The following is a 24229-nucleotide window of genomic DNA, read 5'->3' as shown; positions in this document are numbered from 1 at the left end:
CTCAAGCTGTGTCAGGGGAGGTTTAGGCTGGATATTAGGAAAAATTTCTTTACTGAAAGAGTAGTCAAGCATTGGACCAGGCTGCCCAGAGAGGTGGTGGAGTCACCATCCCTGGAGGTGTTCAAAAAACGGGTAGATGCAGCACTTTGGGACGTGGTTTAGTAGGCATGATGGTGTTGGGTTGACGGTTGGACTGATGATCTTAGAGATCCTTTCCAACCTTAATGATTCCTCATTTTTACTTTCATTAAAAATAATCCAGGCACCAAGCCAGGAAACATGAAATTATTACTCTACCCTTAACTGGTTTAGTGGTGGACTTGGTAGTGGTAGGTTAATGTTTGGAGTTGATCTTAAAGGTCTTTTCCGATCTAAATTATTCTATGATTATACTCTAAGAAACACACAAGGAATTCATTCCTCATGTGAATACACCTGAATAGTCTTTTCATTTAAGCAAGCTGTCAACTTCTGCTTCAGTTTTGTCTTGGTTTTACACTAATTACATGGATATCCGGCCTGCTTCTATCAAGTTCAGTGCAAACAAAATCCCGCCTATCCTTGAATCCAAAGTGCCAGAACAGATTATCAACCATTTTCAATTCAAGATTGTCATTCTCTCTTCAAAATCATGACACTTCTGCAGGGGCTAGCTTCAGGAAGCAGTCTCAGGGTTAGGTTGTAATCACAGAGCTTTTACACAGAAGAAAGTGGTGGACAGCTGATTTTAAATCCTTAGTCCTTTGTAAAGTCAACCAAGGGTCAGAGTGCTTAAGACAAACACAGCAGAGCGAACTTGCCTTCCTCATCATTGTCGAATTTATATTCCACTCTAGACTGGACCTTAGATAAACAGGGGATCTAAACAAAGGACGCAACAGTGACTGTTATTAGCTTCTGCTACATCACTGTGCCTGAGTTGATTAAACAGTTGATTAAATCCTAGTCACATCTTCAGCACCTGTAACAATGGTAGATTATCCTCATGGCTCAACACAAATAAAATCATTGCTATCTTAAAGTAAGCGTGTAACTGCAGGACCCAAACAATATGTAGCTGGATTTACTAATCAGGTGGCTAAAAATTACTAAATGAGCTTGCAGAGATCTGCATGGTTTGAGCAGTTTTACCGTTGCAGAGTGGACAAGTGGACATGAGATATTCTTCCTGTGTTTGCAGTCATGAGTGGGACAGCTATTGAAAATTTTGCCTGCATAATTTTTAATGTTTCCTTCATGAACTGCACTTGGCATGTGAGCTGGACTGCTTCAGGAGATACCCAATATTTCCTCTACTGGAAGACCTCAAAGTAAGTAGGTCTGCTTGAATCTAGAGAATTTTGATTTCTGGTCTGATATGTGACATTGTCAATATTTAACTGATGCAATATGTCATCTAAAGGAAAGAAAATTTCACAGAATGCCAGAATTACATCAAAGATAATCATGGAAGGCACACAGGATGTAGATTCCAAAATGTGACAATAGAAAATAAGAGAGCTTCTTTCCTGGTAAAAGGGCATAGAAGTGGACAAAACATTCAGTTGTATGAGAAGACAATTTCTCTGTATGAAATTGGTAAGGATTTTTTTTTTTTTTCAACTTTATTTCCAGTTTTATGCTAAAGGAATGAAGAATTCATCTCTGGAAAAAAAAAGGACATTTTAAAAATACTGTTCCTCAGAACAGTTAGTTATTTTTCCCAGCCTTGGTGGCTGAAAAGACAAAAGTATAAGAATGAACAAAGACGAATGCAGAGACAATCTGAAATCATAGGTCGGAGAATTGTGGACATTCCAGTCAAATATTTATTCTGTGAAAGAAAGGTGTCATGTTCTGGGATTAAGTAGCTAAGGATGCCTGAGCGGGACTATCTAGATGTTGGTCTTATATAATTACCTCATAATTATGTTCATTCACATAATACAAAAGAACCAATTACCTTAACACTGTGAGCAAAACCTTTCATTTTTTTAATGGAAGAATGTTGTTAACAAAAAAAAAACCAAAATTATTTCTGTTTAATATGAATAGAGTATTAAAAAAAAAAAAAAAAAGAAAAAAAACAACCCTGCACAGATTATATGCTGAAACCAGTTAAATCTAACAAATGGTTTGTGTTTTTTAATTTTACCTACTGTTGCTGCTGATACTCCAGGGTCCTCAACTGGAGTGTTAAATCAGGGAGTCGTGCTTCAGAATACAGGGTGAATATAGCAGCTCAGGTAAAGCTGCATTACATCTTTTTAGACAGGTTCCTTGAACATCTACCTATATTTTAAAAAGGCAGAGTGAAGAGAACTGATTATTAATCAACAGTATTTCTGATTATATTATAGAAAAACTCACCCCTCCATTAAATGTCACTGTGAACTGTACAGAAGCTTCTCATGGTTGTGAAATTCGGTGGCAACCACCTCACACAAGTCATGTGAAAAAACATGATTGTTTCAAATACCAAATTGTCATAGAAAACAAGGTAAGAATAATTATGACTCTTTATAGCATTTTTTATGCTCATATTTCCACACATACTACCATACATCCAATACCTTGTTTTCTTTCCCTGTTTAACTAAACTCTCCTTTTTGATATGTAGTGCCCCTCTTGCATGTGAGCTGAGGACTGCTGTCACTCACAAATAGGGGCAGCAAATTGAGGGAATGTTTTCAGTCCACTGTCCACCTGGTCCTTTAAAGAAACTGGGCAAGTGATCCCCTACACCGAGGGTGAATAGCTTTTCTAGCACATACAGGGGGATGGACCATATTACCTGCCAACTTTATTATGTACAGTTATAGGATACATCAAATGACTCTAGATATACTACAAAAAAAGCAAAGCTACTGTTAAATTGGATACAACCAATTTTATGTGTCCCTGTAAGGCAGTTTGGGTCCCAGTGTAATCTTTCAGTCCTACTGCTGGTTTTTGATGAAGTTAGGTCAGGGCATTCTGTTCTGTGTTTTTTCCTCTCTGTAGTCCTCTATCCCATCAGTCACTTTTTATCATGTCTTTCACAAACTCACTTTGCATTTGTTCCTACTTCTTGTAGTCATCATTACTGATCAGTCAGGTGTATGGTATTACTGAATTAGGTCCAAAGAAGTACCACATGCTTTATTACAAAGGCACACCTGTAAGTTACGATGTGCTGCAAGACCACTTAGGGATCTCCACCTGGACCCCTGTTACCTTCATGTATCCAACAATTGTGTATCCAACCTGCCCTTTGTGTATCCAACCTCGCCGCCTTCTCCTATTGCCTCCATTTACTGACACCAGCATGGTGTTGCTGAAGGAGTTTAGGTTTATCTAAAGTAGGTCTGCAACATATACAATCAGGATGGTTGCACCATGGCTGTCACAATCAGATGTAAGGGGCAGTAATACAGCATCTGTTATTGTGGGGTTTTATTAAGTTCTGTGTCCTTTCTTTTTAACTTAAAGTGGAAAGAGCCATCCATGTCTTTGAATAAAAACAAATATTCTGTCAGGTTATTGGAACAGAATATCCAGGTTTTCCACATCTTAACTGTATATGGTTGTTATTACACATTTCAGTAACTGCAAGTATTTTGAAGACTGGGATGAATATGGAAAGTAGTATAATATCCATAAAAAACAAAGTTTGAAATATTTGCAGAAATATTTGTGAGTTAGTTGTTCCAACAGCAAAAAATAATAATAATAAAAAAAAAGAGACATAATGTAGCTAAATTAAATGTTTAAGAATGTAAAAACTACACAGACAAAAGTTTCAATGAAAAAACCATTGTCCCAGTTTACCAGTACTTTTTAGATACTTTGTTTGGTACAGGTAAAACATACAATTTTAATTGGTGGGCAACCTGAGCCTTTTTTTGTTTAGTTCTTTGATATTCAGTTCTGTAATCATATTTAAAGGGTACAGTGTTTCAGAGCACCAGTGATGAGGAAAAATGTTGTAGTGGAAGAACAGTGTGGTGGGTTGACCCTGGCTGGACTCCAGGTGCCCATCAAAGCTGCTCTATTACTCCCTTTCTCAACTGAACAGGGGAGAGAAAATATAAGGAAAGACTCGTGGGTCAAGATAAGGACAAGGAGAGATGGCTCACCAGTTACCATCACTAGCAAAACAGACATGGCTTGGGAAAAAAAATTAATTTAATTTATTACCAATCAAATGAGAGTAGGATAATAAGAAATAAAACTTGAATCTTAGAACACCTTCCCCCCACGCCTCCCTTCTTCCCTTACTTAACTTTACTCCCAATTTTCTCTACCTCCTCCCCGCAAGCAGCACAGGGGTATGGGGAATGGGGGTTGATGTCAGTTCATCCCATGATGTCTCTGCCGCTCCTTCCTCCTCAGGGGACGACTCCTCACACTCTTCCCCTGCTCCACCATGGGGTCCCACCCACATGAGACAGTCCTTCACGAACTTCTCCAATGTGGGTCCCTCCCACAGGCTGCAGTTTTTCATGAACTGCTCCAGCGTGGGTCCCTTCCACGGGGTGCAGTCCTTCAGGAGCAGACTGCTCCAGCGTGGGTCCCCCATGGGGTCACAAATCCTGGCAGCAAACCTGCTCCAGCCTGGGCTCCTCTCTCCATGGCTGCTCCACTGTGGACCTCCATGGGCTGCAGGGGTACAGCCTGCCTCATGATGGTCTTCACCACGGGCTGCAGGGGAATCTCTTCTCCAGCACCTGGAGCACCTCCTCCCCCTCCTTCTTCACTGACCTTGGTGCCTGCAGGGTTGTTCCTCTCACATATTCTCACTCCTCTCTCCGGCTACAGTCATGCAGGTTTCTTTTTTTCCCCCTCTTAACTATGTTATCCCAGAGGTGCTACCACCGTCGCTGATTGACTCAGCCTTGGCCAGCAGCAGGTCCATATTGGAGCCGGCTGGCATTGGCTCTACTGGACATGGGGGAAGCTTCTAGCAGCTTCTCACAGAAGCCTCCCCTGTAGTCCCTCCGCTATCAAAACCTTGCCGCTCAAACCCAATACAAACAGCTTAACTTCATACTCTTTATAAGAACACATTTAAATTATTAAATGTACTCCTTTTTTCCTGAAAGTCAAACATTCATAAGGCAGGATCCCTCATTATGTAGTAACAAAATGAATAATCATAAAATTTGAAATTTTCTCTTGTTGCTAGGCTGATCCTGAGAAAAACATCAAAACCACATCTAAAACTGTAAGTCTTTATTACTGTATTAATCTAATGTTTATGATGGGTTGAAATGTCACTGAATCACTGAATGTCACCTATATTCAACCAAATTGTTTTGGTTTCACAGTACCAGTTTATACTATGTATGGTCTTTATTGACAATTTTCCTGAACTCAAAGTTTTAGACTGTTATTTATAAAACATAGTACAAAAAAATACCTGCACATATGGAACTCTATATTACTTCTATGCAAGCCACAAAATCCTCCATTTTACAGTCTTTTGTACTTCCTAACAAATTCATATATATGTATAAATACGGATCATAATTCCACATTACACTTAGGCACACAAAATTTGGAGAATTTCTTTCTTTCTTAATGGTCACTGGAAGGGGTTGAGATGCAGGATGCAAGAAACTATAACAGAAAGATTAAGCCAGTATAAAGGAAGAAGACAAAAAGAAAACAGGTTTTCAAGAAGGCTCAATATTCTTCTGAGAAGGATTTCAATATATGTCAACTTTTTCCCCTCTGTATAATCTGGCCGTTAAACTCTGCTTCAATTTTGAAAACATCCATGGTAAGGGAATGCCAGATCTTTAAAAAATTACCTTAGAGAACAATAAAACATTTAGAGACTGAAAATAAACTATTGATTTTTTTCCCCTCAAAGTCCCATTTTTTAGCAGAGGTTAAGGAGCCAGGGAAGAATACTGCAAAATTCATCTTCATATCACCAATAACAAAAATGTTCAAACAAAAGGAATTAGGATGGAACAAGATAATTTATTAAGAGATAATTTTCTATTTGTTATTTCACTCCAGTCTGTTCACAGAAGTACATGTAAAATTTTCTTTTGTAATTGTTTGCCTCATTAAATGAACCTGATGCATTCTTAACATATGTACATCTAGTGAATAAAAAGTTCTCAGTCCAGTTGTTTTGTATTTAGGAAAGAAACATCATAGGAAACTCTTACATATTTGAGAGCTTCAGTGCAGGAAAAAGGTACAGCATCAAAATCAGAGCAACTGACAATGACTGTTTAGTGAGTGCAAGCTGGGGAGAGTGGAGTACACCTGTGGAATTTGGTAAGAATGAAAATCACCTCCTTGACTTAGTTTTCCCTCAGTTACTATTTATCTGCCTCATTTGTTACTTCATACTTACAGATGGAAAAACATTGATATTTGCACATTAATTTGCTAGGATAAAAAGGAGCTAAGACCTCCTTAATAGGAAGGAGGTCTTCGAGCATTCTGGTGTGACAGTGGATGCTTCTAGCAAGGAGACAGTGAATAAAGTAGGACATGGTTTAATAGGCATGTTGGTGGTGGGCTGATGGTTGAACTGATAATCTTAGAGATCCTTTCCAACCTTAATGATTCCTAATTTTTACTTTCATTGAAAAATAATCCAGGCACCAAGCCAGGAAATATGAAATTACTACTCTACCCTTAATTGGTTTAGTGGTGGACTTGGTAGTGTTAGGTTAATGGTCGGACTGGATGATCTTAAAGGTCTTTTCCAACCTAAATGATTCTATGATTCTATGATTCTAAAGCAGTTCTTTCTGAAGTCTGTTGCCAGCCCTTTTCCTTCTTTCATTTCTACTTACAGCTTTATAAATTTCTCTTTTCCCCTGTTACTATCTGCCACCTTGGATTTTGGAGTACTCTCGAGGCCTCAGTGCCTCGCAAAATGCTCGGTGAGGTCTCAAGTTACTGTATACAGTCCACATACTGTCATCCACCCTGTTCCTTCACATGTTACAGGGAAACAAGGTACTAAGCTAAAGAAGAAGCTACTTCATACCCGTGCCTGACGCTGTCATGCAAAGCAGATTGCACATAGCTGTGTAATGATTCCTGTTCTGTGATACTAATCCACACTTTGATGATTGCTTGTCTTTCAGGAGAAGAAGAGCTTAGAGCTACTTCACCATGGATATTATTTCTAATACCTGTGCTGGCAGCAAGTCTCATACTTTTTCTCTGCAGAGTGTAAGCCTTATTTCTTGGGCAAAATTTTTATTCTGTAGTTGAAATAACACTTCTTTCCCCAACAGAAATTTTCTGGCCTCCTTTTAAAGGAGAGGAGGGAGGGGGTAAATCGACACTGAACTATAGTAGGAATCATGGCCTGCTGGATGTTCCTCAATATTTCTGGTTCCCAACCTTCCCACCCACTTGATCAATATAACACAATGCTTTCCAATACTGGGTCAAGGCCTTAATCAGTGCTGCTTTCCTGCCACCAAACCCTGCAATGCGGATGGGTAGTACATGAAATTGTTTCCTTGTTTTGAGGATATTTCCCTTTCAGATACTTAAAAAAGCAACTTCCTATGATTCTTTAACAAGTCATAAAACACATCATTATCATCCAAATTCTGAACAATGAACTGATACAATTGTATACAGCCTATGCAATTTTTAGTTACTCTTTCACTACTTTTGGCTTAGAGGAATAAAATAATACCTCAGGAGTATTATTATATAGTACGTGTTCATATGTTTGCATACTGTCTTTTCTTCACCAACCCTTTTTGTCATTGTAGAAGCATTTATTTAAAAAAAAAATCTGCTACTGTACCACAGCCAAGAGACCTATTCCATGAGATCTCTCCAACAGATTTCCAGGTATATTTTCTTTCCATTTCCCTAAAATTTGTGGTAAACAAGGATCCACTACAGTCTCAAAGGTATGACCTAAGTGTCAGAAAGATGCACAGAAGCAAGGATAAATTTTCTTTCTTTTTCTTGTTCTTGGGGTATTGAAAGAGAAGGTCCATATGCAATAATTCTTCTGTTTTTCCTTTTCTATTCTGAAACACTTGTCATCTGTCTACATGGAGCATTGGAAAAAATATACAGTTTCACCCTGCTCTCCCTATAAGCCATATGCTATCACTAGAATAGTGCTGAGCCTAAGCTTCTCAGCCCAATAATAATGCAGAATCAGACTGTTGGTCAGCTGTGGGGAGAGAAGGGGCAAAGAAATCTACTGCTGGCCAAAAATAGTAGTGCAATTTGCTGAAAGTCTTTAAGTTGGCTACAGCCAGGTCCGGAAGCAAGAATGTGTCTGCAAGGACACACTGGATCACTGGTGAGCCTTTATAAATACTTTTACTTTCTGTTCCTTTGTCATGTTAATTTTCCTATGTTTAAAAAGATGAATTTTCTGGCTTTTGAGTTGAAAAGTCTTTTGTTCCTCTTTGGGGAGCTCGTCATGGAGGGAAGACCTAGACATGTCTACTTCAGTCCTCTCATTGACAGAGTCCCACTACAGCTTCTATGTAATAAATAATAACTCTCTGAATAACAGGAGATTCATAAATTGTAAACTCATGGTTAATCTCATGCATGAAACACTAATGAAATGTTTTATTCTTCCTTTAATAGGCAGAATATAAGAATCAATTAACACATGAAACTGAAGAAATAATAATTATTGAAGAAGTTGCATAATAACATGCAAGTGAAACAAGCAACTTGAATTTTTTCCAACATATATATCTTCTTGGCAGTAGTTTACAGGTTTTTCGTATTCTCTCCCTCTTGCAAGCAGAGAAAATAGCATTGCCTGTAGAAAAAAAGTTCCCCCAAAAGCTGTCTTTAAAAAGCTTCTTTGTATATGATTGCGTATTACATAAATAATTTCAGTGGTTTGGAATATTTTTTTTTCTTATGATGATGAATATTCTTGCAATGTTTAAGCAAAAATATTTCAGTAGTGCTTTGGAAAGTATTATATTGTTTTTCAACACCATGCAAAAGATTAAAATAAGAACAACCAAACTTAAGGGTTTTGTACAAGATCTCCAGTGATCCAGTGACTTGGAAAAGGTAAAGCTATATTGAGATTGTGATCAAGAATAAAAATTTGTTATCTCTGTGAAAACCCAATGAAAACTGGCCAAGATTAAACCCCTTTGAATTCGGTTTGCGTGGCAAGGTTTCGGTAGTGGGGGGATGTCCTGGTTTCGGCTGGGACAGAGTTAATTTTCTTCCCAGTAGCTGGCATAGTGCTGTGGTTTGGATTTAGTATGAGAAGAATGTTGATAACACACTGATGATTTAGTTGTTGCTAAGTACTGCTTATGCTAGTCAAGGACTTTTCAGCTTCCCATGCTCTGCCAGGTGCACAAGAAACTGGGAGGGGGCACAACCAGAATAGTTGATCCAAACTGACCAGAGGGCTATTCCATACCATATGATGTCATGCTCAGTATGTAAACTGGGGGGAGTTGGCCGGGGAGCAGCGATCACTGCTCTGGGACTAGCTGGACATCAGTTGGTGGGTGGTGAGCAATTGCATTGTGTATCACTTGCTTTGTATATTATTATTACTATTATTATTATATTGTTATTATTATTATTTTACTTTATTTTATTTCAATTGTTAAACTGTTCTTATCTCAACCCAGAAGTTTTCTCACTTTTACTCCTCTGATTCTCTCCCCCATCCCACCGGGGGCAGGGGGAGTGAGCGGGCAGCTATGTCGTGCTTAGTTGCTGGCTGGGGTTAAACCACAACAGCCCTTTCTGGTGCCCAACGTGGGGCACGGAGGATTTCAGATAATAACAGATTAACCACAGTGTATTAAGGTTTTTGTTAACAGTTGCCGGTCACAATATTAGTTCATCTGATCTGCACCATGCTCCTGTTTTTGCTGTACATGTTAAACATTGGTGTTATTTTGTGCAGTCTGCTGTGCTCTGCAGTGATTAGTGATGTTTTTCCTGGGAGATTTATTATTAAAACACTGACCTTGAGCATTTTTTGGTATCTGGGGTTTGTACTGAAGCCAACACTGTACTTCGGGTACCACCTCATGGAGAGAGTTAGCAATTATACCTCCTCCTCTGAGAGGTTTGTTGTGGAGGAAGTACAGAATGACACCTTTGCTACCTTCTTCTATAATGTTTCCTCCTTCATTACAATAACTTCAGTATCTTGAACACCCCTGGGCAGTTAAGATACTTCTATTGATACTTCTTGGGAATATTGTTTCAGTTTTGATAAAGGTTAGTAAGCAATTTAAGAATATCATCCAGAGATCTGCCCCAAGGCTGGATAGTTATGAGTGGGATATGTGGGATAGTATGGGCAAGTACCTAGGGCAGTGGGCACCTCCAGTGTTTTGGAACTTCACCCCTGAACAAGTGCAGAATCCTGCAGAACTAGTAAAGTATTTGGAAAGAGTATGCTGTCACCCTGGCAACTCCAGAGAGACACAACTCATTGCAACATGCTGGGGGCTGTCCCATGCCTATCAAGCCCTGTTCAACACTATTCAGTACCCTCAAGGGAAAGAGAAGGTCTCTGGATCTGATGACAAGACATCAAACACTGTGGCCACTCCAACCCCAGTGACAGGCACCATGGCTAAATGAGAGAATCATGCTGGTATTAGTTGCCCCTATACAAAAGAAAAAATACACAAGAAAATCAGCTCGTTTAGTAAGACATGAAGATGAATCAGAGCCATCACAGGAACAGGAGGAGGAAGAGGCAGAACCTATAAATGAGATGGTGACCACCCAATTCCTATCCCTGAGTGAGCTGTGAGATATGCGAAAAGATTTCAGTCATCGTCCAGGCGAGCACATCATCACCTGGCTGCTCCGATACTGGGATAACGGGCCCAGTAGCCTAGAATTAGAGTGTAGGGAAGCTAAGCAGCTGGGATCCCTTTCTAGGGAAGGGGGCATTGACAAAACGATTGGAAAAGGGGCACAAACCCTCAACCTCTGGAGGCAACCTCTGTCAAGCATGAAGGAAAGTTATCCCTTCAAGGAAGATGTTATGTATAGCCCAGGCAAATGCACCACCATAGAGAGAGGTATCCAGTACCTGAGGGAATTAGCTGTGCTGGAGGTGATTTATAGTGACCTGAACAATAAGCAGTTACCCAAAGATCCAGATGAAGTCAGGTGCACATGACCCATGTGGCAGAAGGTGGTACAGAGTGTACCAGCATCGTATGCCAACTCATTGGCAATACTGGCCTGGAAAGATGAAGAGGCACCAAAGGTTGATGAAGTGGCCAGCCAACTCCAGGAATATGAAGAAAATATCTCTTCCTCCCTACAGGTCTGTGTCTTGGCTGTGGAAAAACTGTCCCAGGAGGTTCAGCAACAGAAAGAGGATAGGTCCTACACCCCATCTGTGCGAACCAGTATCTCAGCCATTGGGAGTCAACGTCCTTCTGCTCAAGAGAGAGGATATAGAGGATACACATCATGGGGCACCCTGTGGTTTTACCTGTGTGACCATGGAGAGGACATGAGGAAGTGGGATGGAAAACCTACCTTGACCCTAGAGGCACAGGTGTGTGAGTTGCAAGGAAAAACTATTACAAAGGGCAGTTCTTCCAGGAAAATTGCAGCTCTGGTTTCCAGTGAGCAGTTCTCCAGACAGTGTAAGAAGGCTAATTTTATTTCCAATCTTAATCAAGGGACTCTTGATTCACATTTACAAGAAGTGAACAACAATTACTATGACCAGGACTAGAGCGGTCCTGCGTCCAGCCAGGTGGAGGAAAGGGACAACTGGGTTTACTGGACTGTGTGGATTCGATGGCCTGGCACATCAGATCCACAGGAGTATAAGGCTCTAGTGGACACCGGTACACAGTGTACCTTAACACCATCATGCTATAAAAGGACAGAACCCATCTGTGTTTCTGGAGGGACGGGGGATCCCAACAGCTAACTGTATTGGAGGCCAAAGTGAGCCTAACTGGGAAGGAGTGGCAGAAGCACCCTACTGTGACTGGCCCAGACACTCTGTGCATCCTTGGCATAGACTACCTCAGGAGAGGGTATTTCAAGGAGCCAAAAGGGTACTGGTGGGCTTTTGGTATAGTTGCCTTGGAGACAGAGGAAATTAAACAGCTGTCCACGTTGCCTGGTCTCTCAGAGGACCCTTCTGTTGTGGGGTTGCTGAGGGTTGAAGATCAACACGTGCCAATCGCTACCACAGTGTTGCACCAGCAGCAATATCGCACCAACCGAGACTCCCTGATTCCCATCCATAGCTGATTCATCGACTGGAGAGCCAGGGAGTGATCAGCAAGACTTGCTCACCCTTTAACCATCCCTATGGCCAGTAAGAAAGTCTAATGGGGAGTGGAGACCAACAGTAGACTATAGTGTCCTGAACGAAGTTACACTGCCACTGAGTGCTGCCATGCCACACATGCTAGAACTTCAATACGAACTGGAGTCAAAAGCAGCCAAGTGGTATGCCACAATTCATATTGCTAATGCATTTTTTTCCATCCCTCTGGCAACAGAGTGCAGGCTGCAGTTTGCTTTCACTTGAAGGGGTGTTCAGGACACCTGGAACTGACTGCCCCAGGGGTAGAAACACAGCCCCACCATTTGCCATGGACTGGTCCAGACGGCACTGGAACAGGGTGAAGCTCCAGAACCCCTGCAGTATATTGATGGCATCATCATGTGGGGCACTATACAGCGGAAGAAGTTTTTGAGAAACAGAAGAAAACTGTCCAAATCCTTCTGAAGGCTGGTTTTGCCATAAAACAAAGTAAGGTCCAGGGACCTGCACAGGAGATCCAGTTCTTAGGAATAAAATGGCAAGATGGATGTTGTCAGATGCCAATGGGTGTGATCAACAAAATAACAGCTATGTCCCCACCAACTAGCAAAAAGGAAACACAAGCTTTCTTAGGCGTTGTGGGTTTTTGGAGAATGCATATTCCAAATTACAGTCAGATCAAGCTGCCTGGCCGAAAAGGACCTGGGGGTGTTGATAGACAGCCGGCTGAACATGAGCCAGCAGTGTGCCCAGGTGGCCAAGAAGGCCAACAGCATCCTGGCTTGTATCAGGAAGAGTGTGGCCAGCAGGAGCAGGGAAGTGATTGTGCCCCTATACTTGGCACTGTTGAGGCCGCACCTGTAATACTGTGTCCAGTTTTGGGCCCCTCAATACAAGAAAGACATTGAGGTGCTGGAGTGTGTTCAGAGAACGGCAACGAAGCTGGTGAAGGGTCTGGAGCACAGGCCTTATGAGGAGCGGCTGAGGGAACTGAAAGGAGGTGGTAGTGAGGTGGGTGTTGGTCTCTTCTCCCAAGTAGTTAGCGATAGGACAAGAGGAAATGGGCTCAAGCTGCGCCAGAGGAGATTTAGGTTTGATATTAAGAAAAATTTCTTCACAGAAAGGGTAGTCAAGCATTGGAAGAGGCTGCCCAGAGAGGTGGTGGAGTCACCATCCCTGGAAGTGTTCAAAAAATGGGTAGATGTGGCAGTTCAGGACATGGTTTAGTCTAGTCTACCCTGGATTGGTTTAGTGTAGACTTGTTAGTGTAGGTTAATGGTTGGACTGGATGATCCTGAACCTGGTTGTAAAAGTACATCACGTAGATGCTCATGTACCCAGGAGTTAGGCCACTGAAGAACATCAAAACAACCAGCAGGTGGATCAGGCTGCTAAGATTGAAGTGGCTCAAGTGGATCTGGACTGACAACATAAAGGTGAATTATTTACAGCTCAGTGGGCCCATGACGCCTCAGGCCATCAAGGAAGGGATGCAACACATAGATGGGTTTGTGATCGAGGGATGGACTTTAACCATGGACAGTATTGCACAGGTTATCCATGAATGTGAAACATGTGCTGCAATCAAGCAAGCCAAGCAGTTCAAGCCTCTCTGGTATGGTGGGCGATGGCTGAAATACAGATATGGGGAGGCCCATCAGATTGATTATATCACACTCCCACAAACCCGCCAAGGCAAGTGCTATGTGCTCACCATGGTGGAAGCAACCACTGGATGGTTGGAAACATATCCCGTGCCCCATGCCACTGCCCAGAACACCATCCTGGGCCTTGAAAAGCAAGTCCTGTGGCGGCATGGCACCCCAGAAAGAACTGAGTGAGACTCATTTCTGAAGCAACCTCATAGACACCTGTGCCAAAGAGCACAGCATTGAGTGGGTACATCACATCCCTTATCATGCACTAGCCTCTGGGAAAATCAAATGATACAATGGAGTGTTAAAGACTACCCTGAGAGCAATGGGTGCTGGGACATTCAAACATTGGGATGCACTTTTAGCAAAAGCCACCTGGTTAGTCAACACCAGGGGATCTGCCAATCGAGCTGGCCCTGCCCAATCAAACCTGTACTGTAGAGGTACAGTAGTACTGTAGAGGGAGATAAAGTCCCAGAAGTGCATATAAAAAATATGCTGGGGAAGACAGTCTGGGTTACTTCCCCCTCTGGCAAAGGCAAACCCATTCGTGGGATTGCTTTTGCTCAAGGACCTGGGTGCATTTGGTGGGTAATGCGAAAGGATGGGGAAGTCCGATGTGTACCTCAAGGGGATTTGGTTTTGGGTGAAAATAGCCAATGAACTGAATGGTATGATGTTAATTGCTATATAATACTGTATGTCATCTCTTTGATGGTTGCTATATGTCACATCAATGGTATTACAGTAAGAATTACCCAGATTAATGAAGAATGAACTTTGATGAAACCGAGCAAAGTGCAGTAGTGTTGGAACCAGAACTGGCTTCAGCATGCAACAGTTCAACACCGCACACCATCTCTCCTGCTTTGAAAAGACTGTGATGACAGGTGGAACCCAAAGTCATGGACTAAATGAACTCAATGGACATTTTAGAGGGATGGCCGATAAAAGGAATGGTATCTCTGTGTATATATCAAGAGAGGGAAAGTGGTCATGATTAATTACAATGCATTGGAAAAGGTAGGACTTGTGCATGACATAGATGGTATAGAGTAAGGGGTGGACACTGTCCTGGTTTTGGCTGGGATGGAGTTAATTTTCATCCTAGTAGCTGGTATAGTGCTGTGTTTTGGATTTAGTATGAGAACAATGCTGATAACACACTGATGCTTTAGTTGTTGCTAAGTACTGCTTATGCTAGTCAAGGACTTTTCAGCTTCCCATGCTCTGCCAGGTGCACAAGAAACTGGGAGGGGGCACAGCCAGGACAGCTGACCCAAACTGGCCAAAGGGCTATTCCATACCATATTGACATCATGCTCAGTATATAAACTGGGGGATGTTGGCTGGGGAGCAGTGATAGCTGCTTGGGAACTGGCTGGACATCGGTTGGCAGGTGGTGAGAAATTGCATTGTGGATCACTTATTTTGTATATTCTTTTATAGTTATTGTTATTATTATTTTGTCTTCCTCTGCTGTCCTGTTAAACTGCCTTTATCTCAACCCACAGGTTTTACATTTTTTTTTTCTTCTTCCAGATTCTCTCCCCCATCCTGCTGTGGGCAGAGGGTGAGCAAGCGTCTGTGTGGTGCTGGCTGGGATTAAACCACAACAACTTCTTATCTGTGGTAGATAAAAAAGTAGCTTAAAATGTGACTGCTAATAAGTAGCAGATAATTATGTGTATATGTGTGGGGTGGGAAATGTTGGAAATTGAACTTCTGAACTCTCCAACAGAAGCCTGCCACTTGCTAGCTGCAAATAGTACAGGCTGGTTGTGTGGTTTCATAACACGTGGACAAAACATAAGTGGCACATCCTGAATCCTCCAGTTAGTAAGGAAAGATGAGACAAAGCCACCAATTTGGAGGCTAATCACACATTGTGCTTCTGTGGATGGATTATTTAGATTGGGAAAACCAGGGGTTAGAGGCCATTTATAGCCATGAAGTCCCCAGCGCCATGCCTGTGTCCCACCTCTTATCCAGCCCCATGCTTCTACGCCTCTGTGCCATGTCCTTGTGTCTCCACTTCTAAAGGCCTCAGCCATCATCTAGACCTACACTGCATCAGTGCATTAGAGTTGTAAAACCTTCATGGTACCATACAAAGACAAACAAAGGTAAAACAAATTAGCCATGGACACCTGGTCAAACAAAACTACAAACAGGTCAAGAAAAGTTCAAGCAGAGCAAGCCTGACAAACTTCAGCCCTGAGGCTTTGCAAACTCATTAGAAAGCTTATGGCCTGTTACTGGCAATGCAATACAATATTACAGGGGTACATGTTTACAACAACTAAGTTCAACTAATACTGCTGGTACAAATTATCTGTTTTTTCCTCACGTCAGCATTACTTGGAGAGTGTCTCTACAGAATAAACACTACAGATCACCCATGCCAACTAGGCAATTCTGTTCCTGACTGGCTTTTCCAAAGCTCTGCCTTAAGATGCTAAAATTACTACTGAAATTGGTTTGATCTTTGTTTCTGCATTTCTGCCAGAAAAAAAACCAGAACAGACTCTATCACAGGGGAATATCTCAAGTGATTTGCATGTTCTGGTAAATTGAATCTCTGCAAAACAGAAGAGATGGTGCCGAGGTTAAGAAAAGACTATGCCAGATGAAAAAAAACTTTAGTATGGTAGCCCTTAAACCAAGAAGCTGATGCTGATGTAGTTGCCAAGTAGGGCTGATGTAGTTGCCAAGCCACTCTCCATGATATTTGAAAAGTCATGGCAGTCAGGTGAAGTCCCTGCTGACTGGAAAAAGGGGAATGTTGTGCCCATTTTTAAAAAGGGAAGAAAGGAGGACCCTGGGAACTACCGCCCTGTCAGCTTCACCTCTGTGCTTGGGAAGATCATGGAGCAGATCCTCCTAGAAGATATGCTCAGGCACATGGAGGACAGGGAGGTGATTCGAGACAGCCAGCACGGCTTCACCAAGGGCAAGTCCTGCCTGACCAACCTAATGGCTTTCTATGAAGGAGTGAGTGCATCAGTGGACAAGGGAAAAGCAATGGATGTCATCTACTTGGACTTCTGTAAAGCCTTCGACACAGTCCCTTACAACATCCTGCTCTCTAAATTGGAGAGATATGGGTTTGATGGGTGGACTGTTCGATGGATAAGGAATTGGCTGGATGGTCACATCCAGAGGGTCATGGTCAATGGCTTGATGTCAACATGGAGACCTGTGACAAGTGGAGTCCCTCAGGGGTCCATACTGGGACCGGTGTTATTTAACATCTTCCTCAATGACATAGACAATGGGATCGAATGCACCCTCAGCAAGTTTGCGGACGACACCAAGCTGAGCAGTGTGGTTGACACGCGAGGAGGACGAGATGTCATCCAAAGGGACCTGGACAAGCTAGAGAGGTGGGCCTGTGTAAACCTCACAAGGTTCAACAAGGCCAAGTGCAAGGTCCTGCACCTGGGACAGGGCAACCCCCAATATCAGTACAGGCTGGGAGATGAAGGGATTGAGAGCAGCCCTGCAGAGAAGGACTTGGGGGTACTGGTGGATGAAAAGCTGGATGTGAGCCAACAATGTGCGCTTGCAGCCCAGAAAGCCAACCATATCCTGGGCTGCATCAAAAGCAGCGTGCCCAGCAGGTCGAGGGAGGTGATCCTGCCCCTCTACTCTGCTCTGGTGAGACCTCATCTGGAGCACTGCATCCAGTTCTGGAGCCCTCAGCACAAGAAGGACATGGACCTGTTGGAGCGGCTCCAGAGGACGGCCACAAAAATGATCTGAGGGCTGGAGCACCTCTCCTATGAGGCCAGGCTGAGAGAGTTGGGGTTGTTCAGCCTGGAGAAGAGAAGGCTCCAAGGAGACCTTATTGCGACCTTCCAGTACTTAAAGGGGGCCTATGGGAAGGATGGGGGCACTCTTTTTAGCAAGGCCTGTTGTGACAGGACATAGAATAATTGATTTAACTTGAAGAAGAATAGATTTAGACGAGACATAAGAAAGAAATTTTTTACAATGAGGGTGGTGAAGCACTGGAACAGGTTGCCCAGAGAGGTAGTGGAGGCCCCATTCCTAGAAACATTGAAGGTCAGATTGGACGGGGCTCTGAGCAACCTGATCTGGTTAAAGCTGTCCCTGCTCACTGCAGGGCAGTTGGGTATTCTATGATTCTAAGCTGGAGTTAGCTGTCCTCATCAAAACAGAGCTTCCTATGGGATTTTCTCTTCTGTCTGGAGCAGAGCCCTGGCTGGAGGGAGGCATACCTTGAGCCATCCCATACTGTGAACTGAGCTGCAGCAGACAAGACACCAAGGGAGGTCCTGCAGCAAAGGAAATGCACAAGGTCAGGAGGAAGCAAGTGGAGGCAGAGGACACAGAGACCTGGATCTGTGAGGTATGCAAGAACACCTCTGGCATATTAGATTGTGTGCCAGGGCAAAGGTGGAACACGTCATGAGCTGTTTAGAGAGGTTACTTGGGACTGCAAGGGATGAGCTGTGGTCCATGTGATGGTATCCAAGACATAGGAAAAAACAGAAAGGATGTGCTGGAGGCTAAACCCAAGCTGCTGGCAGGAGACTTCAGTCCGGCACATCCATAGTGGGAGTCTCTGAATCACTGCCAGTCTCTAAGTTAAGGGCTGAGAGATGGGCAGAGCAGTGGATCTCAGGTCGTATCCTGCCCTGAGCAAGCTGAAGTCTGCTCTCATGATATCCAACATACATAATATGCTATTTGACTTCCTCCTTTCTCTCAAGAGCTTAAAGTCCACCACATCATGATCCTCGCAGTCAAGAGTGTCAATTACTGTCACATCTATGATCAGTTCTTTGATGACTTGCAGAACTGGCTGACTACCTCTTGTAGTTGTCTTGTCCAGCATCTGTAGCAAAATATTGTTCCTGATGATCTCTATAATTCTCCTGGCTTGCTTTTACCCTGCCATTTTGCCCTTTCAGAGGTCTCAGGATGGTTAAAGTCATCTCAGGTAGCTGAAATTTACTCATGGTAGATAAAGTTCTCTCAGGGTCATAAAATTCCACTAGAACAGATGACCTCCAAGAGGCCACTTTTGAAACCATTTTTTTCTGTGATTCTGTGTTTCTAAATAAGCTTTCATTAACAATTTGTTTTGAATAGTTTTTTAAAATACAGCCAAAGAAGGAGCCTTCTGTTTAATTTATAACTGCCAAGAGATAAGAGCACCTTCATCAGAAGTGGCCAACTAAAACCAAAGCTTTAATCTAAATGGAATGAAACAGATAGGGTCTACTGGATCCTCTCCATCCTGCTTTCACTCACAATCGATCATGGCCATTGGTGCACCCCTTACATCCCCACTGCTTCCACTACAAAAGCTGCTGAGGATGCAAAGCCATCCAGAAAACAGGGATTCACTACTAGCACTTTGATGAGAACAACAGAAATCCTGTCCATGAGGTAGTGAAGGTGGGAGTTGGAGTTGAGTGAAGGTATCCCTTTCCCATCCCTGGGCAAAGGCCCAATATAACCCTCATTGGGAAAGGATGGTCAGGCTACATAACCTTCTACTCAAGTGGTTCAGGTATTCACACAGACACAAGTCCTGTATTCTGGTCTCCTGTGGCTGTTCCTCTGTTCTGTGGAGAAAGACATTTGCTAAAAACTAGAAAGTTCTTGCTGCAAGGACCAAAGAGAAAGCCTTGTCTCACATTTTTTTTTGTGTGGTCTACACAAAAGCTGTAAGACACCGGCATAGCAAAATGCCCAGACAGTTCTTGTGAGCACTCCTGTTGTTGTTGGAGTAATAAATTATTCTTCAAGCTTTTGGGACTCTTAAGAAAGGTTGGTTTTAATCACTTTCCTGCAGTGACTCTACTCCTTGTAGAGCCAAAAGTTGGAAAACAGACCTAGTGTCTCTGCGCAGCTTTCTCTTCTCTTTCTTTTCTTCTTTCTCTTTCTTTTCTTCTTCTCATTTCTCTTCCAATTCCTGGCAAGGTCATTCAACACTAGTTTTCTGGCCTGTAAAAGGTAAGAGACTATGGTAGCACTAGCATTGCTTGGGGTTTTTAATTTTTTTTAAATTTGTTTGCATTTTTGAAACCCTTAGGGCAGGATTTGCCCTAAATATAAACAAGCAAAGAAATCCCCTGGGTAGGAGAGTTTCTTGGTCTGTGGTAAGATCACTGTCTTTGTGGGCTGTTTGGATTGTTCTGCTGCAGTGTATTTGAGTTTAAAAACAAAAAGTACCCAAACCCCAAAACCCAAAATCCCAGACTTCCTCATTTTGCTACAGAGGTGCATAATCTGAGGGAGCACCAGAGAGCATGCTGCTCCTCTGCTGCCCGCTATACAGGCTTGGAAATGCTTCAGAGTGGAACATGGGGCTTTGCCTGGGGTCCATAAGTAGTCACAGAGTTGACAGTTCAACTGGAGAAAGAGAACCCAACACTGGACAGATATGTTTGTCCTTGTCCATCCATTGCAAGATGTGTAATTAGGATGACACAAAGGTTGGAAGTTGATGGCACTTCCCAGGACCAGATTTAAGCACAGAAAAAACACACAGTTGCCCAGGGCAGTCAATGTCCCACTGCATCAATGCTAAAGTGTGATGAAAAGCTGTCTCAGATACAGACACTGCCCAGCAATCCAGCAACAGCCATCAATGGGCACAGCCTTGTGGTCCAACTACTTCTGCCAACCAATCTCCATGGGAGTGTGGAGCTACACCCCTCTCACAGCAACAGCTGCATTAAAGACCATCCCTCTGGTGCAGGATCAGCAAATGCAATTTTGGTGCAATTGATCCTAGCCTTCCTCCTCCCCAGCCCAACGTCTGGGTTGCATGGCTCACCTCAACTCCCTTCCTTCTCTGCCTCTGCAGTGTGAAGTGCCAGAGGGTGAGAAGAGCTCCTGGTTTGGATGTGTCTGCTGCAAGAGTGGGTAGGAGACTGCCTAACACTCTGGGAACTGACCTGTTGGAGGAGGGAGACCAAGGGAGGTGAAAGGCTGGGGGAAAGGAGAGAGAAAGGAAGATGCATGGAAACTGTCTTCCTTCATTTCCCAGCACTCCATATGATTCTCTGTGACATTTCCTACAGTTCTGATTTTATTACCCTGGGCACTTACCCATCCCCCCCGCCCTTCTCCATGAAATGCAATCTGTTACCACCACAAAATCCAGTGCTTTGCTTTCAAAGATGAGGACATGATGAAGTGTGTGGGTTTTTTAATTCTTTGTGATCAGAAGTCCTTTCTTCCACCTTTACAGCACAGTGTTAAAAAAATATCTATATGGATAACTATGGAATTTCTTTAATCTGGAAGTGCAGTGAAACTTCTGGCAATGGACTATTTTTTCCTCTGAATGACTATCATGAGCCCAGACCTGAAGTCTAAACTTTCAGTTGCTTTGTCTGTCAACCCTTTAATGCGATAAGGATAGTGATTCTTATAAAAAGAGCTGCTTCTGTGACTAAATCTACTTTTTGGTAGAATATCCACCTGTTCTTATTTGTTCCTCATTCCCACTGTTTGCTTCACAACTATGCTTCAGAAAAACTTTGTCACATTTTTATTTGTTCCTGGCACATGAAGAAATTGAATTCCCATGAATTTGTCCTTATAAAGCCACCATTGCCTTAGACCTTTCCCTTTGAAACCACAAAAGACCAGGCCAAGCTCTGTTGATTCTCTCATGATTACTGTTTCTAGGGATAACTGGAGCTTTTTTAAGTTCTGGATGCTCAAGGTGAGTTGTTCGTCTTCTCAATCAATACCGAGTTACTGACAGGCATGATCAAATGCATGAACACATCATAGGGTGTCACTTCATACACTGCTTTTCAGTTCAGGCTTTGCTCTATGCTTCTAGTACTGCCTGTGAGCAGAAGTGGAGTTCGTTCAATTTTTATTTTTCTACAAAATATTTCTGCAGTCAAAAAGTTGCTAATATCATGAGTACACTTGCTGTGCTACACCTGTTCCCTTTATATGGTGTGAGCTGCGGAGGAGAAAGCAGGTTGGATGTCCACCTTGGGGCGTTGGCTGGTCTCAGTGACAACTCTTTATCATTCATGTTTATAATCAGGCCCAGCCAGCATGGGTTCATGAAAGGCAGGTCCTGCTTGACCAGCATCATCTCCTTCTATGACAAGGTGACCAGCCTAATGGATGAGGGAAAGGCTGTGGATGTCACCTACTTGGACTTCAGTAAAGCCTTTAACACCATCTCCCATAGCATTCTCTTAATGAAGCTGGTGGCTCACGGCTTAGGCAGGTGTACTCTTTGCTGGGTAAAAAAAACTGTCTGGATGGCAGAGCCCAGAGCGTTGTGGTGAACAGAGTTAAATCCAATTGGCGACCTGTCACAAGTTATATTCTCCAGGGCTGTTTTGGGGCCACTCCTGTTTAATATTTTTATCAACAATCTGGATGAGGGGATTGAGTGCGTCCTCACTAAGTTTGCAGATGATACCAAGTTGGTCGGGAGTGTCGATCTGCTCGAGGGTAGGAAGGCCCAGCAAAGGGATCTGGACAGGCTGAATTGATGGGCTGAGGCCAACTGTTTGAGCTTCAACAAGGCCAAGTGCCGGGTCCTGAACTTCAATCACAACAACCCCATGCAACGCTACACGCTTGGGGAAGAGTGGCTGGAAAGCTGCCTGGCTGAAAAGGACCTGGGGGTGTTGGTTGACAGCCAGCTGAACATGAGCCATCAGTGTGCCCAGGTGGCCAAGAAGGCCAACAGCATCCTGGCTTGTATCAGGAAGAGTGTGGCCAGCAGGAGCAGAGAAGCGATCATCCCCCTGTACTCAGCGCTGGTGAGGCCGCACCTGGAATACTGTGTTCAGTTTTGGGCCCCTCAGTACAAGAAGGACATTGAGGTGCTGGAGCGTGTCCAGAGAAGAGCAACAAAGTTGGTGAAGGGTCTGGAGAACAAATCCTATGAGGAGTAGCTGAATGAACTGGCGCTGTTTAGTGTTGGCATGGTTTAGCCCCAGCCAGCAACTAAGCACCACGCAGCTGCTTGCTCACTCCCCCTACCCCGATGGGATGGGGGAGAGAATCGGAGTAAGAGTGAGAAAACTTCTGGGTTGAGATAAGAACAGTTTAATAATTGAAATAAAGTAAAAGAGTAATGATGATAATAACAATATAATAATGATGATAATAATAATAGTATACAAAGCAAGTGATGCACAATGCAATTGCTCACCACCCACCGATCGATACCCAGACAGTTCCGGAGCTGCTCCCTGGCCACCCCCCCCCCCCCCCCCCCCAGTTTATATACTGAGCATGATGTCATATGGTATGGAATAGCCCTCTGGTCAGTTTGGATCAGCTATTCTGGCTGTGCCCCCTCCCAGTTTCTTGTGCACCTGGCAGAGCATGGGAAGCTGAAAAGTCCTTGACTAGCATAAGCAGTACTTAGCAACAACTAGAACATCAGTGTGTTATCAACATTCTTCTCATACTAAATCTAAAAAACAGCACTGTGCCAGCTACTAGGAAGAAAATTAACTCTATCCCAGCCAAAACCAGTACAAGCGTGGAGAAGAGGAGGCTGAGGGAAGACCTTATTGCTCTCTGCAACTGCCTGAAAGGAGGTTGCAGTGAGGTGGGTGTTGGGCTCTTCTCCTAAGTAACTAGCGATAGGACAAGAGGAAATGGCCTCAAGCTGTGTCAGGGGACATTTAGATTAGGTATTAAGAAAAATTTTTTTACTGAAGGAGTGGTCAAGCATTGGAGCAGGCTGCCCAGGGAGCTGGTGGAGTCACCATCCCTGGAGGTGTTAAAAAAATGTGTAGATGTGGCACTGTGGGACATGGTTTAGTGGGCATGGTGGTGCTGGGTTGACAGTTGGACTGATGATCTTAGAGGTCCTTTCCAACCTTAACGATTCTATCCTAGGTTTACTTTCATTAAAAAATAATCCAGGCTCCAAGCCAGGAAACATGAAATTAACTATTACTCTACCGTTAATTGGTTTAGTGGTGGACTTGGTCATGTTACGTTAATGGTTGGACTGGGTGATCTCAAAGGTCTTTTCCAACCTAAACGATTCTATGATTCTATAAACAAGGTAAGAGAATGAACCTGGAAAATGACAGCACGCTTATAGCTCATCAGTCATCAATCTCACACTCTAGCAGAAATCTAGGAAGCAGAAATTCTCATGAGCCTAGGCATTGCTGAGTCTCTAGAAATTAAGCTGTCTTTGTCCTCAAAGGTGATCAGCACTACACTGTCTTTGGTTTTCTCTTTTGTAAATAACTATAACTTGGTTATATATGAATAGCTGATATATAAGCTACTGCTGATATGGTTATATCACTCCATATATCAATAAAGAAGCAGTAGGATAGGAATCACC

At 43.0% G+C, this 24229-nt stretch overlaps 1 protein-coding gene across 1 annotated transcript; it reads left to right on the top strand.

Moving 5' to 3' along the window:
* The first annotated feature begins 1182 nt into the window (after positions 1 to 1182).
* On the top strand, positions 1183 to 8634 carry LOC142596055 (granulocyte-macrophage colony-stimulating factor receptor subunit alpha-like). The gene is made up of 8 exons (XM_075724979.1): positions 1183 to 1310; positions 1403 to 1578; positions 2340 to 2479; positions 5147 to 5185; positions 6117 to 6255; positions 7080 to 7167; positions 7725 to 7806; positions 8569 to 8634. Exons 1-8 carry the CDS (start codon positions 1183 to 1185, stop codon positions 8632 to 8634), a joined length of 858 nt encoding a protein of 285 aa, XP_075581094.1.
* The last annotated feature ends 15595 nt before the right edge of the window (positions 8635 to 24229 follow it).

Source organism: Pelecanus crispus, chromosome 1, assembly GCF_030463565.1.
Source record: "Pelecanus crispus isolate bPelCri1 chromosome 1, bPelCri1.pri, whole genome shotgun sequence".
Taxonomy (NCBI): Eukaryota; Metazoa; Chordata; class Aves; order Pelecaniformes; family Pelecanidae; genus Pelecanus; species Pelecanus crispus.
The sequence above is the reverse complement of the archived record's forward strand: the minus strand, read 5'-3'. Positions and strand labels throughout refer to the sequence as shown.

Excerpts from the sequence above, each read along its gene's own strand:
- LOC142596055 (XM_075724979.1), top strand. The coding sequence starts at position 1,183 with ATGAGTGGGACAGCTATTGAAAATTTTGCCTGCATAATTTTTAATGTT. Across the intron at positions 1,579-2,339 it reads AATTTCTCTGTATGAAATTG|AAAAACTCACCCCTCCATTA; the intron begins GTAAGGATTTTT and ends ATTATATTATAG. Across the intron at positions 5,186-6,116 it reads TCAAAACCACATCTAAAACT|GAAAGAAACATCATAGGAAA; the intron begins GTAAGTCTTTAT and ends TTTTGTATTTAG.